The sequence below is a fragment of the Chinchilla lanigera genome, unplaced genomic scaffold (genome assembly GCF_000276665.1).
Source record: "Chinchilla lanigera isolate Chin_1 unplaced genomic scaffold, ChiLan1.0 scaffold00005, whole genome shotgun sequence".
Classification (NCBI taxonomy): Eukaryota; Metazoa; Chordata; class Mammalia; order Rodentia; family Chinchillidae; genus Chinchilla; species Chinchilla lanigera.
The window spans coordinates 40,937,716-40,952,319 of NW_004955406.1; the positions used below are offsets into that span (position 1 = coordinate 40,937,716).

At 40.0% G+C, this 14,604-nt stretch overlaps 1 protein-coding gene across 1 annotated transcript in view; it reads right to left on the reverse strand.

Annotated features, from left to right (window-relative positions):
- The window catches only part of Dstyk (dual serine/threonine and tyrosine protein kinase), a 48,462-nt gene that overhangs the window by 14,744 nt on the left and 19,114 nt on the right, over positions 1-14,604 (reverse strand). Inside the window, exon 3 of the mRNA XM_005375347.1 lies at positions 4,578-5,238. Within this exon, the coding sequence (XP_005375404.1) occupies positions 4,578-5,238 (661 nt within the window). The remainder of the gene's footprint in view (positions 1-4,577; positions 5,239-14,604) is intronic.

The window sequence follows — 14,604 nt, forward strand, 5'->3', positions numbered from 1 at the left end:
CCTTGTAATCCCAGCACTTGGGAGGCTGAGACAGGAGGATTACAAGTTCAAGGGCAGTCTCGGCTACATAGTGGGTTCAAAGCCAGCCTGGACTACAAAGTGAAAACCTGTCTCCACAAACACAACTACTTGTGGCAGGTAAGATCCTAAGAGAAACAATTATAGTCTAAAATGAGATGTTGATTTTGTTAGCTTTACATCATATTTATGGAAGGGAGGAAAACATTAATTGAATGTAAACTATTTGAAAGGCGCATGTAATAAACATTTCACATATGTAACTAATTTTATCTTCACAGTAACTTTGCCAGGTATGTTACTGGTTATACTTTATAGATCAGGAAACAGTCTCAGAAACAAAATAAAGTGAGTACTGGGAAGGAAATATGTAGTCAGGAAGTAATACAGCTAGCATTTGAACCCAAAGCTCACTGATTCTAAAGTTTGTCAACTATCACACTGTCTACCATATTAATGAGAAGAATCCAAGAGTTAGGAATTTATCAATTACTAGATAAATAAAAAACAAAACTCATTTGTTGGCCCTACCATGCCACTACCTCTCAGAATTTAAAAAATTTAAAAAAAAAAAAAGGTCTACTTATAAACCTGACAGAAGCTATAATGGTTGATACATTGTGTCAACTTGAGAAGTCTAGAAGCTTAACTAAGTAACTCAGCAGTTCTACATCCTAGGGTATAGAGGACATGCCCTTACTGCTCTAGGATGTTGTTCACTGTGTCAATTTGAGAAGTTTAGAAGTTTGACTGACTCAGCAGGGAGCCAGGGTCCTCACTTTGTAAACATCCTAAGAGTGTGCAAGAGGAGGGCATGGAGATGGTGTGAATGTTACACCCATCAGAGGGCAGACAGTCTGCATATAATATAAAGGAAGAAAAGAGGTTTATTCCTCCTTTTTTGCTCTTGTTGCTTTTGCTGTCTTCTGCTGCCTTGAAGTGTTGCCTCTGTGCCATGCCACCCTGCCTTGGAGCCAGCTGATTATGGACTAAAACCTCCACAAATTGTGAGCCAAGTAAACCTTCCCTCCCTTAATTGTGGGCATTGGGTATTTTGTCTCAGCAACAAGAGAAAAGTAACAAAGACAGAAGCATTTAAGTCAAAAATGATCACCCCTACCAAGGCACTCTCAAGTTCACTGGTGGAAACTTAAATTGATACCATCTCTTCAGAGGAAAACTGGCAGTTATCTATCAAAATTTTCGACCAACAATGAAAAATTTACACACCCTTTGAACTATCTGCTTCTAGAAACTCTCTTTCTAGAAATATATCCTTACAAATCTCAAACATGCATCTACAATGATGATCAATATATACACTTTGTAATCACAAAAAGAAAAAAAACACCTAAATGTCCATGAATAAGAGAATAGTTAAATATATTAATTAAGGTATGACCATTGGAAGAAAACAGACTTGTATGCACCTTTTTGGAAAACACTCTTAAGATATATATTCAAAAAGTGAAAAAACAGGATGTAAAATAACATAAAAACTAGACGGCAGGGGAGGGGGTCTTTGTACCTTTGAATTAAGTACTATGTATGCATGTTTTATTATTTTTTTAAAAAATCAATATCTTACAAAGCATGTTTATCATTTACCCAGGGTATATGCATTCATCTTTATTTAAAGATAAATAACAGTAATAAAAATCTGACTTCAAAGGAAATGTGGTAGCTCTCTTCAACTTATCATTGCCTTAAGAGTGCTCAGAATAGATTCTGAACAAGGTAGACCCAGGCATGCAAGCTGTATCTTAGACACCTAGGTAAGTAGATCCACAAATCCACAATATAGGTGGCAATCACACACTTGGTCTACTTGTTCCCAAGTACCCTCATGTCTCTTTAGCTAATTGCCTTATCCCAGGCACCAAATGGTATGCCTGATATGATACAGACGAATATTTCCTTGTCTGCCCTGCCTAGCTGCCCTGACTTCCCTTCATCATGTGTGATGCCAGCATTACTGCTCCAATGTCCTTACCCAAATATTAGAGGATTTCCTTGAATTTCACTGCAAGTGTTTCTTAGCCACTCTTCCCTACAATGGGAATTTACCAAAGGCATATCTTGTTCATTTTTAGAAAGATTTTCAAGCATCTTATCTTTGCTAAAGTCAACTACATTTCCTTCGTATTTATAAATATGACATAACTAGATAGCTGGTATTCCCAGCTTATTCATTCCCCAAGATATACTGCATTCAAGAGTCGGTCAGCATGGCCCAGGAGCTGTCATTGTTGAAGCTCAGTGTTATAGCACTTGCCTAGCATACATGAAGCACTGCGTTTGATCCCCAGCCGTGCACAACACACACACACACACACACACACACACACACACACACAGAGTCTGTGTTTGCCTGATATAGATAATGCTGTAGTTTACATAAGTGTAACTGTTAATAGCTAAAAAAGATGACTGCAAAAGATGGCTTTTGGAGAGGCCTTGAAGGATAGGTAGACAGGATTTGGAGATTCAAAAATAAAAGACTTTCAAGCTTAAGGCAGGGAATGAGCAAAGAAAAGGTAAAGCGAGGGCCAGGGATACAGCTCAGTGACACAGCACTCGATTCCCAGTACCAAAAAAAAGAAAGAAAGAAAGAAAGAAAAGGTAAAGGGAGTGTATGGAAGACAGCAAGAATTTAAAACTAACCCAAATAAAAATTATAGGAAGGTGCATAATAAGAAATAAGGCTGGGGGCTGGGGATTTAGCTCAGCGGCAAAAGCGCCTGCCTGGCAAGCGCAAGGTCGTAAGTTCGGTTCCCGGTACCAGAGAAAAAACCAAAAAAAAAAAAAAAAAACTAAAAAAACAAAGAAATAAGGCTGGCCAAGTTGGTAAGGGGTAGGCTTTGGAAGATTTTGGATCTTAGGCTGAGGAGTTTAATCTTATCTGTAGCAACAGGAAGCCAATACAGTCCAAAAAGAAGAGAAGTCAGGGGGATTGATTAGGTAACAGAAGTTCAATTAAAGAAGATGGGATGGAAAAGCACAAGTGAATATAAATTACTATATGCAAGAAGACTCAACAGTTCTTGGCAACTGATTAGGCATGGGGACGCAGGAAAGAAGACAGTTAAAGATATGTGAAGGTTTTGAAACTGGGTACCAGAAGAAGTAGCATCAGTAACTGGGAACAGGTTAAGAAGTAGTAAAAGCTCGGCTTGGTGCACATCTGTAATCCCACACTGTGGGAGGCTGAGGCAAGACAGCCAAGTTTGAGCCCTGTCTGAGCAGTTTAGCAATTCAGCAAGACCCTGTCTCAAAATTATTTAAAAATTTTTTTTCTTTAAAAAGGGTGGCCGGGTGTGATTGTGCACACCTGTAATCCAGCACTCGGGAGGCTGAGGCAGGAAGATCGTTGCAAGTTCGAGGCCAGCCTGGGCTACAAAGTGAGCTCAAGGCCAGCCTGAACTGCATAGCAAGACCCTGTTTAGAAAAAGACCAAAAATAAATAAATAAATAAATAAATAAATAAATAAATAACTTAAATAAATAAAAAGGGCTGGGATGAAGCTCAGTGAGAAGTTCCTGGGTGCAATTACTAGTATGGAGGCTGAGGGGGACAGTAAAACATGGAAATTAAAAGTACGAGTTAAGGAATCAGCATGTCTAGATTAATCCTGCCTGTACCACTTACTAGCTGTGGGGCCTTGGGCAAATTACTTAACCCTTTTAAGCCTTAGTTTCATCATCTAAAAAATGAAAATAAGTGAAACCCACCTACGGAGGATTCTGAAAAACACTGATGTTAGTTAGGTCCTGTGTCAGAAAGCCTGATTAAGTCTTTAGTGGTCTTGAGCACTAGTATTTTCAGGAGGCCTCCCAGGTGATTTGGATGTATGCCCATGACTGCAAATCTAAAGAGCAACTTGCAAACTGTGCCATTTTAATTAACAGGTAGTATAGTTATGTCCATGCATGGAGGTTTAGATAGCATACAAAGTCAGCAACACCTAAGCCTCAGACACCAAAAGACCTGACTGATCGTTTTTTGCCCAAATGCGTTGAATAGCCATTTGTGAAGCACAGAACTGCCAGAACTAAGACACTACACTTTGGGGAATGCTCCTGAGTTGAATTTCAGGAGCATTCTGAGAAGAAAATGAGACCCTGAAAATAAAAAGATGGAGATGAGGGTAGCTCAGTAGTACACTGCTTGCCCAGCATGTGTGAGGCGCTGGGTTTGCCTAGTACTGCTCAATACATAAATGATAAGGGCACCTGGGCCATGCTGACAGAGCAAAGGTTAAAGCATGACATAGTAAAACTCTTCAAGCAGCTCTTCCCCAGCTCCACTGGTGTCCAGGAATACAGAAAGAAAATGGAGATTAGCGTTATTAGGATGAATTTACCAAAAGTTACTCTCAATAAGGAATGACAGTGGAATCTTCCAGGAAAGCCACTGAGAGCAAGACAGGCTGCCTTGGCTAAATGACTTAAGGTTGGCTCCTACTGTACCCTTAAGAATCAATGTAACCAATTTCCAGTTAGAATAGAGTTGGAGGCTCCAAAAATCACAGTGCCCCATTAAACTCTCCAGGACCTACCTTTAAACTCCATGTTGGTAGCATCTTCCAGGAGTTCTTCCTTCATGGTATTAAGAGTCTCAACAATCATATCCTTCATTTCCTCCTGCTTTCGGTTAGCAATGTTCATCAGTGATTCATACAGCTCATTCTCTTTTTTCCGTGTATATTCCAGCCGTTTGGGAGTAATCTGCAGGTCCCGCTGCATATCAAAGGCCTGGTTAATGAATATGTCAAGGCAGTGGCAGTGCACCAGGTTCAGGGCCGTGGCCGCATCCACCAGACGAGCCTGCAATAGCTGGTGAGAAAAAGTGCTCAAGTGTTTCAGCCTCTCACTCTGTTCCACCAACATGCTCTGAGCTTTGATGTCCTGGCCAGGAGTTCCACAGTTCCAGTGAGAGCCACTCAGATAGCCCAGGTCAATTAGCTGGTGATACAAAGGTGATCTTTCATTCTCTGTTCTGGTAGTGGAGTCTATTATCTCCATCTTCGGCACTTTGAAAAAGAATATGGGGAAGGAGAAATACTTTCGGATTTCCTGAAGCTCCTGCTCATCCCTCTCAGACAGTTCATCTTTGTGGAGTGCATAGGTTATCACAGGCAAGAAATCATTCACCAAGTCACCCAGAACATCTACTGCAGGCCGGATACCTTGGCATGGTGCCACCACAATGTCCACTTCCTGGAGGGAGAATGGGATCATATCAGCACCTCATGGTCAGAACCAATCTTTGCCATCCCAAAATCCTACACTGAGACCAAAATCCAGATCTATGCTGGATCAATGGACTTCAGTGTGCTTAATCATCCATCCACCTCCTGCCTTGGTTACTAACACTCCTTGTGCAGCCTATGGAGGCAGGCACTCATCGAAAGAGAGTAAAAAACAAGTAGAAAGGATGTAGTCCCTTTAGCCATTTCAGATGAAAAGAACAGTTAGTCCCTGACTGTCATTGTTGCTTGGAAATTCTCACTTATTTCTTCTGATGAAGAAGTAAGAAAAATAATGAAGAAAAGGGAAATAATATGAAATCAGTCTGCCTGGAATATGCCTTCCCCTTACGCCCTCCTCCTCCTATGCCCCCATCCCCAACTTTCTGACCTGATTCCCAAGCATCCTTTAAACCTCAATGTGTAGGTCTTATTACTCAGAGTCTCCTGTCACATAATCCCAAGCACTCTTTATTTCCCTTTATTATTACTCAACATATTTAAAATTTACTTATTTAAAACCCATTTTGTGGAGCCAGGGATATAGCTCAGCAGCACAGTGCCTGCCTGGCAAGTGTAAGGTTGTGAGTTTGATTCCTGGTACTGAAAAAAAAAATTAAAATCCATTTTGTTTCCAATTAGCCTATAAATCCTGTGAGTGGAGGGACCATGCTTGACTTACTGTTATAATCCCAGTGCCTAGCACATACATCCTCAATAGTGTTGAACCAACCAATTATCAGCAAACTAAAAACCAAGTTTACCAAACATAACTACTGTCCTACTCTGGAATTTTGCAGGTATCCCAAAGTGTAGACATCTAAGTCTTGGTAACACCCTTAGGAATATGATCACTTGGTATGGCAGAAGCTAAGGTTTGCCTACCCAATATTTAGCCTCCATATTTTTGGAAAAGCAATGCTCTGTACAGACTGGGTGGGTCTTCTAGAAGAGCTTTCTGGAATGGGGTGGGGGCAGGGGTTCTAGCAGGAAGTATGCCCTTTGACCCAGCCCCGTCTTCCCGCCTGGATCACGGATGTCACAGCTACAAGAGCACTGTCTTACAAAGCTGATGGTGGGGCCACCACTAAAGGAGAAGGAGCGAAGGTCCATGCCAACTACTGAGCTGCCACACCAGTTCTCAACTCCCTAGCTGTAGACTCCTTTCAAATGAGGGAAGAAAAATTTACCTCTGCCAAATAAAGCTTCTTTCTGCAATGATCCATATTACATGTGACAGAACCCAATCTTGTCTATTATTCTCAAGTTCCTAAAGTTTCCAGAATGACCTTTGGTTTAGGAACAAACTTTCCACAGGTCCATTTCCTCACCTATAGTTTCTGCTTTTGTTTTCTATGTCTTTCCAGAGGAGTTGCAAAGCACTTAAAAGCACATATTTCTATTCCCTACAGAGGCTGCTCCTCATATTTCTGAAACTGTCCATGTAAAGGGGACCGGGGACTTGGGCCTGTATCACTTAGTGTGGGCACACAAAACTCTTAACGTCTCCAGAGGTCCGCAAACCCAAACCCTCCACAGCACTCGAGTGTGCCTCAGAGTTATGGAAGAACTCAGTACAGTTTATTTAAAATCTAGAAGATACATAATTTTCTTTATTTTCTTTCAGACTAATATCTACTTTCAATCCTTACATTATTTATGCACCAGGTATTTTTGATGAAAGGTTTAAAAAAATAAAATCCTGAAACCTTTTCCTTTTTGATATTCTTCTTTTCATAGAAAAAGACTGGGAAATGCCTGCCTATTACATCTAGCACGTGTTTTCCATTGATACACTTGTAGGTGTATTGTTTTTTGTATTCTTCTTTATCTTTTCCCTTCCCAGCAAAGCACAAAGGTCTCACCTTTCCCTCAAAGAACTAAGCTTTATTTGCAGGTAAATCACATGATGTTCCTTTGGCTGGCCACTTTGAACTCCCAAAAGCTAAACCACTTTTATTATCCCCTTATTTGTAATTTGAGCAAAACCTGCATAAATCTACCTTCTCCTCACCAAAGCCCAGGCCAAGAGGAATTTGCTGTTTCATCTGTGCCTCAAATTCCATAAAATGTGTACTGGTTAAAAAAAAACTACATTCATCTTGCTGTTCACAATAACCTCTTTCAAAGCCCTGGGTCACACATGCTAAGGTGTGAACAACTTCAGAGAGGCTTTTTAAAAAGTTGGTAAGAAATTTTAAGGGTTAGAATGAAACATAAAATTGCATAAATAATCACATCTAATACTCTAATTAGATAAAGACTAAAAGGGATCCCCAAAAATGAAAATAGTAGAGAATTACAGGTAGAAATTTTTTGTTGTTTTGTTTTTTGAGACAGGGTTTCACTATGTAGCCTAGGCCATCCTTGAACTAGCTATGTAGCCCAAACTGGCCTTAAATTTGCAAGCCTTCTGCCTCAGTCTCCCCTAGTAAGGGATTATAGGTATGCACCACCTCATGTAGCCAGAAAAAAAATTTTTTTTTTTTTCCGGTACTAGGAATCAAACTCACGACCTTGTGTTTGCCAGGCAGGTGCTGCGCCGCTGAGCTAAATCCCCAGCCCCCCAGAAAAATTTTCATATTCCAAAACTCCCCTACATTTATACATCTCAAAAAGATATAAATCAATCAGTCAATCAAACTATTGTGGGATTAAGGCCTAAATATTCAAAATCAAAGTATTATTTTAAATTTTTCAGAAGAATTTTGTTTCCTTATTTATTGATGTAGTGTTTTTTAACTCTATAATAAATTTTGAGGTTTTCTTCAAAGGACCATTTGTGTGTGCCAAGCCACTAAGTCCACTTATAGAACAAATACCTCTTTTAAGAAATGGTTGACTTTATTTGCTCATAGGTGCAAGTTCATTTTTCACAAAAAGTAGATTCAGGGCTTTCTACTCATAGAGTATGGCCTAATATATTGGCTACTAGAAGAAGCTGTCTACTCCTAAATATATCTTGTACTGAACAAAAATGGATAGAAAATAGGCATTGTGTTCTCTTTTCTCCCTCTTGGTTAACTCACTTATGCAGTTGGTCTCACTGCTGTATCATGACTGTCAGAAGACAGGCAAAGAGCTGCAGGCTAAGACCCCCCAGCAGTACAAATGAGACCGGAATGTGACTTGCAACTCTGCAATACTCACGAGACTCGGGTGATGGTTATAAACAAAAAGGGAAGCCAGCACTGTCTCCTAGAGACAAGGAGTAAAAAAATGAGTACAAAGAGAATGAACCATGGCCAGGAATCCACAATGACTACCTGAGACCAAAATCTAACCTGACTCTGTTACACGGAAATCTATACTTCTTCCCAGAACCCAATGCAGTAAGCATAAATAGAGTGAATTAATGAGGAGGTGATACCTTCCCTACTTGCTCATAACCACATTTAATCATACGTAAAAATTTCTCTTTCAACCCACATTCCACACATGGTATCCCACACATTTATCTGAAATTGCTGTTTGCCTCTACTCCAAGAATGAGCAGTACACATTTTGGTCCTAACTCAATCAAGGAAAAAAAAAACCTCAGAGTATAAGAATATCTCTCAATTTCCACTGTGAACCACACAAATTCCTACAGAGATTTCTCTTATAGAATGGATTCTGCACAAGATTCTTAAAAAATGTATTCTGTACAAATCCATGGAATTTACAGAAGTTGATCTGTTAGGATTTTCCTGGTAGGATTAAGTGAATGCAACAGAAGGGTGCTGGCTACTCTCCAAACACCAGAATAACACAAATTTAGTTTTGTGTTTTATATAAATGACACTATTTTAAATCGCAAAAGGCAATCAGCACTGAAGAAGGCTGATGGTTTCCTAAGAATATCAGCTCCTATAGGTAAGGACTCCTTACTCTATAGCTCACAGCATATTATTAAAGCTCAGTTATGGTGAAGGGTGATTATATTAACTGATGATTCAGACAAAAAACAGTTATGCACTCAGGCTAAACTTGAAAGGTAACAGATATCTTTGTTTTCTCCACCAGTCTACAGCCTCAGATTGACGTCACACAGAAAAGAAGTGCATACCTAACTAATTGCTCAGCAACTTTCATGCCCTTGAGCTCAGTCATAGTCCTCATATCCCAATCATCTTTACTTCCAATTCTCTTTCATTCCACTTTCACAGGGCACTTGACAAGTTTTTCCTGTTTGTTTTTCAACAGGATTGGCTCTGTTGTGTTTTTATACATAATTTCCTGAACTCCCCCTTAAATATGTTACATGTTACTGAAAACACCTCTCTACCCTTGTTATGTTGTAGAAAATACAATACCTTGACTCTCCTGAACACAAACATTTTCCAAGGGGGACTGCAACTGAATGAGTTTCTAGGCTATAAAATGCATTATAAGAAAGTGGGATGAACTCCACAAGACCCTGGATTTGATCCCAAGTGCTGCAAATAACATAAAATAAAATAAAGTGAAAAACTTGGGATTAATGTGAAGCCAATCCAGAACTTTACTCTAGCAGTCAACACACAGTGGGTACAAGCTCATCTCTTTACCTAGTAAAAACATCATGTGGTAACTCAGAGGCCAGACATAAGACCTGGAAAAAAATAATTACAAACAGTCCTAAACTTACCACAGAAAATACGAGACCATCATGGTAAAAGTAGAAATATATTTACAACCACAAAAACCCAAAGCCTTTAAGGATCTAAACTATGATCTCCATATCTCAGACTGTAATTGGTTTTCTCTTTCTTTTTTTTTTTTTTCTTTGTGGTACCAGGGATTGAACTCTCGACCTTGCGCTTGCCAGGCAGGCGCTTATGCCACTGAGCTATATCCCCAGCCCCTCAGACTGCAATTAGTAAAGTAACAGACAAGATGACCAAAATGTGCTGAAAAAGCCTCTCCTTAGGGAGAGTCATCTTACTTTAAGGAGAGTCAAACACCAAGGTTTTCACAAGTGCAAATAAAAGTTTGAATCTGAAGCTTTATTCCCTTACCACTTACTAGATTCATGGAGACAGAGATAAAAAAAAAAAAAAAAAGAGAAGAGAAGTAGAATAGAAAAGAGAAAGAAGGAAAGATTTTACCTTTTAGCTTTTATATACTTCTGTATTTTTAAAAAATTTTTATTAGTACATGTTTGCAATACATAATGGTTACATTCATTGTGGGGAACTGGTACATGTACATAAGACATCTGTATTACTTCTTATAATACCTTCCTTCTTTCATCTTATTACAAAAGTGTCATAAGGAATTATAAACAATATTGACTCTGATAAGACAAAATAATAACTATAAGTTAGCTGGATGGAACAGGAAGGATTTAAGTTGGATAAAAGGACTTCCGGGGTGGAATTGGATGGGTGACAGAGTAAGAAACCTCCCTCCTTCCCCCCCTTACCTACCCTTTACCCTCCTTCCTTCCTCCTTTTCTTCCTTACACAGGATCTTGCTAAGTTGCCCGGGCTGGCCTCAAATTTGTGATCCTCCAGCCTCAGCCTCTCAAGTAGTTGATATTATAGGTGTATACCATCACACCAAGTTCTGCTATTAATTGAGGGTTATAAAGAGAAAGCTTCATTACTATGGAGTTTTAAAATACATTTGTTTGCAAGTCATTGACCTTGTCTGGAAATATTAACCTCCCTCAGTTTCCTGAAATATACCCCACCAGATAGCACCATAAACCAATAACCCATGTCAGTTCTGTGGCACTTTGGCTGCCAGAGGACATGCGTATCTGTCCAAATGGCCAGAAAACACCTGCTGGGATAAATGATCTATGGATAAGAGCAAAACAACTGAAGCTGCACAACTGTCACAGTAAATGAAACAGCACTATGAGGCTCCAGGAGCCCCATCTCAAGCTTAGCAAGTGTAATCACCGCTGCTGCTTTTTATTCCTTCTCTTATGGATGCTCACAGGAATCTCTCTCTCTCTGTCTGTCTCTTTCTCTCTCTCTCTCTCTCTCTCTCTGTCTCTGTCTCTGTCTTTCTCTCTCTCTCTCTCTCTCTCTCTCTCTCTCTCTCTCTCTGTCTGTCTCTCTCTGTCTGCAGACTGAGCAACTGTCGGGTGGACAATAATTCCATGAGATCTGTAAGAAGAAATACAGAAGAGGTGGCAGATGTATGTCTAAGAAGAGGAGTGAAGGTGAAGTACATTTCCCTACACCAAGACAGAGCTAGTGAATATGGGGAATGGTGAACCATGCTGCCAATTGGAAAAATACTGTGTTTTAACACTAAATGAATTTCAGGTACAAATAGCTTGACAGTGTTCCTTTTTTACTCAATTAATAATTGAGAATCTCAAGGGATCCACAACTAAAAAGCTGGCCTATGCATTGGCCTGTTCTGGAACAAACTGAAAACAGCTAATTTATGAGGACTTTAAAGTAACGCTTTAGAAGAATAACCATTGTATAAGAGGGCAGGGGAAAATTCTGCTTTGATAATTTGACAGTTCAAAATGAACATCCTATTTCCCCTAATTCAATCTTTGTTTCCTTTAGCCAAAGGTTTCCTTTCTTTGCCACCCACTCTATAGACCAAACAGAAGGGCTATTTAGCATGAACTCACTGGTCCTAAATATAACTGAAGTTAAATAAAAAGATTTTTCTCCCTGGCATAAACAGTCTTCCAGGTAGCTGTGCACTGCTCCCTGGAGTGAGCTGAGCATCTCTGATCTGCTTCACAGACAAGAGACCAAATGTAGCAAAAGGACCTGAATCCCATGAAGGTGGCAAGGCCCTCTGTGGCTTAGCATCAAGGGGTTCTAAACTTAGACCAGTAGGGTCTGTTACCATTTCTACATCAAAACTGCTAAAGTATAAAGCAGATCCGGAGAAGCACTGGCAAAGGAAGCCTCACCAACCACATGAAACAACATGAGAGGCTAGAGAATTCCTCAAGAAGAGCAAGAATCCTTATTAGAACTGTACCAAGAAAAAGCTGATTCAATATCACAAGTGACTGGTCTCCTAAATTGTGACAGCAAATCTGCATTCTTAGCACACACACACATATTCAGAGCAGGCCCAGGAGCTCTTAGTAGTAAGATGTGTACAGATATGCACTTGGGGAACAGCTTGGCCTTTCCTTGCTGTCACTTTCTTGTATCACTCCCACTTACAGAACAAAAATAAATGAGCATTAGAAATTTAAAGGAGTAAAGGCATGGTGGCATACACATGTAACACCAGCATTCTGGGAGGCTGATTGCAAGTTTGAGACCAGCTGTGCAAATTAGTGACTTAATATGACCTTGTCTCAAAATAAAAAATAAAAAAGGGTCAGGGATATTGCTCAGTGCAAAGCACCTGCATTCAAATCCCAGTACCACAAAAACAAAACAAAAAGTTTGCATGTGAGAGAAAGCAAGCAAACATGCAATTTAAGCCATATAGGGTTTGGGTGTAGTTCAGTGGCAGGGTACATGAAGTCCTGGATTAGATCCCCAGCACCACCAAAGAAAGGGAGGGAGGCAGTAGGCAAGTAAAAATGAAGGCAAGGAGAAGAGGGAGAGAGAGAGGGAGGGAGGGAAGGAAGGAGGGAGGTAAACAAGGCAAGGGAGGGGATAGAGAGAGAAGGAAAAAAGAGAAAGGAAGGAGGAAAGGAGGGAAAGGAATTTAAACCAATAAATAAAGGGACACTGAGAAATCAATCAGGTAATTTGCTACAGATGGCTTTGTTCTTTCCATGATTGTAATAGGAAAAATCACCATCTAGCTCGTAGCAGACATTTCAGCTACTTGATAGTTTTTTTTAAGCAGCAGGTCACAGTGATCAGGTCACAGTGATCAGGTCACAGCACCAATTTAGTGGGTTGCTGCCATCAGTTTTTAAAAAATTAAGTCAAAAAGAAAATTTCAGTGTGCACTGCATCAAGTAAAAGTTGCTTCATGAAACTTATTATAGATGTATATGCATATCTATGTGGTAGGTATGTATATATCTTTCTTTTATACTTTTTTAGGAAATTTTATTGCGAATAGTTGAAGTTTACAGTATGTGATGGGATACATACAGATAATAAAATGGTTACTATAGAGAAGCTAATCAGCACATCTATCATCTCAGTTTTTCTGTGATAAGAAAAGCTAAAATCTAGTCATTTAACAAAACTGCCTAACACAATTTTATTCACAATTTGATTTACTATAGACCACACCTTGAACTTTAGATTTCTAGGTTTGTTGCGATCTAAATACTTTGTATCCTTTAACCTCCATCTCCCCATTTCTTCCTCCCAACCTCCACCTTCTTCCCTGTTTTCGTTCTTTCTTTTTTTAAGATCTCACATATTAGTGAGACCATACAGTATTTTTTGTACTTTTCTTTCTCTGTCTGGATAATTTCACTTAACATAATATCCCCCAGGTCAATCCATGCTGTGGCAAGTGGCAGTGAAATAAAATCTAAAAACTTCTGAAAACTAAGCAACTGGAACCATGAACTAAAGTGCAGCAGTAGTACAGAGAGATGGTATGTGAGTCAAATACTGACACATTGTGAAAGAGTTCATGGGTCAACTAACCAGGCCTCGGTCAACAAACAAGAATTACTGCTAGAGTTTCCCAAGAATTCTCACACTGTCTTGGAGCTCAAAGTCTAAGTTCTCAGTCTCAACACAGAGAAAACCTAGCCCTAAAACTCAGATGAGAGAAAAAGGGGGCTTATTGCATAGCCCCTCTAGCATGTCAAGATGAAAGAAATAAGGGCTGTGGAAAGAAATGAAAAGGCAGTTTCTACTTCTAGAGTCTCACGGACCGTGCCACAACCAAAGGACCCATTCACTGCCTGAGGGGCCACACTCTTAGGAGAGGGGCAGAAAAAGAGGTGACAGGGAAGAAGTAAATCTCAAGCACTTCCAAACTAGCCCCTCCTTCCTGGCATGGCTGCCCATGGTGATGAACTTTCCATTCTGAGCAGGACCACTCTTTCATTCCTTCCTGCTCCTGACCCGACACAGTTGCATCCTTTGTGGATTCCCATTTGGTCTGGTCAGGTGGCCTAAACCTATCCAGTAGCCAAGGAAGCCCCAAAGTCAGAGGACTCCATCCTACGTGGAGGCAGCATATGAGACAGACAATATGCCCTCCGAGCAGACGCTGCAGCTCCTGCGCTCTCTTTGGGAGTTTACTTCAAGAGAGAAACCAAGATGGCCGGGCCACACATGGCTCTTCACAGTGAGACAGTGTGCTGCCCAGCTCAGTAAATGCATGCCTAGTGCTAGGAAAAAGCCACACAAATTTTCACTTGATCTCACTTCTAATAAGAACATTAATTATCCACTGTCTTCTTGTTCTTTCACAAAGGGATGGCTAGAGACAATTCCAGCAACATCTTCCT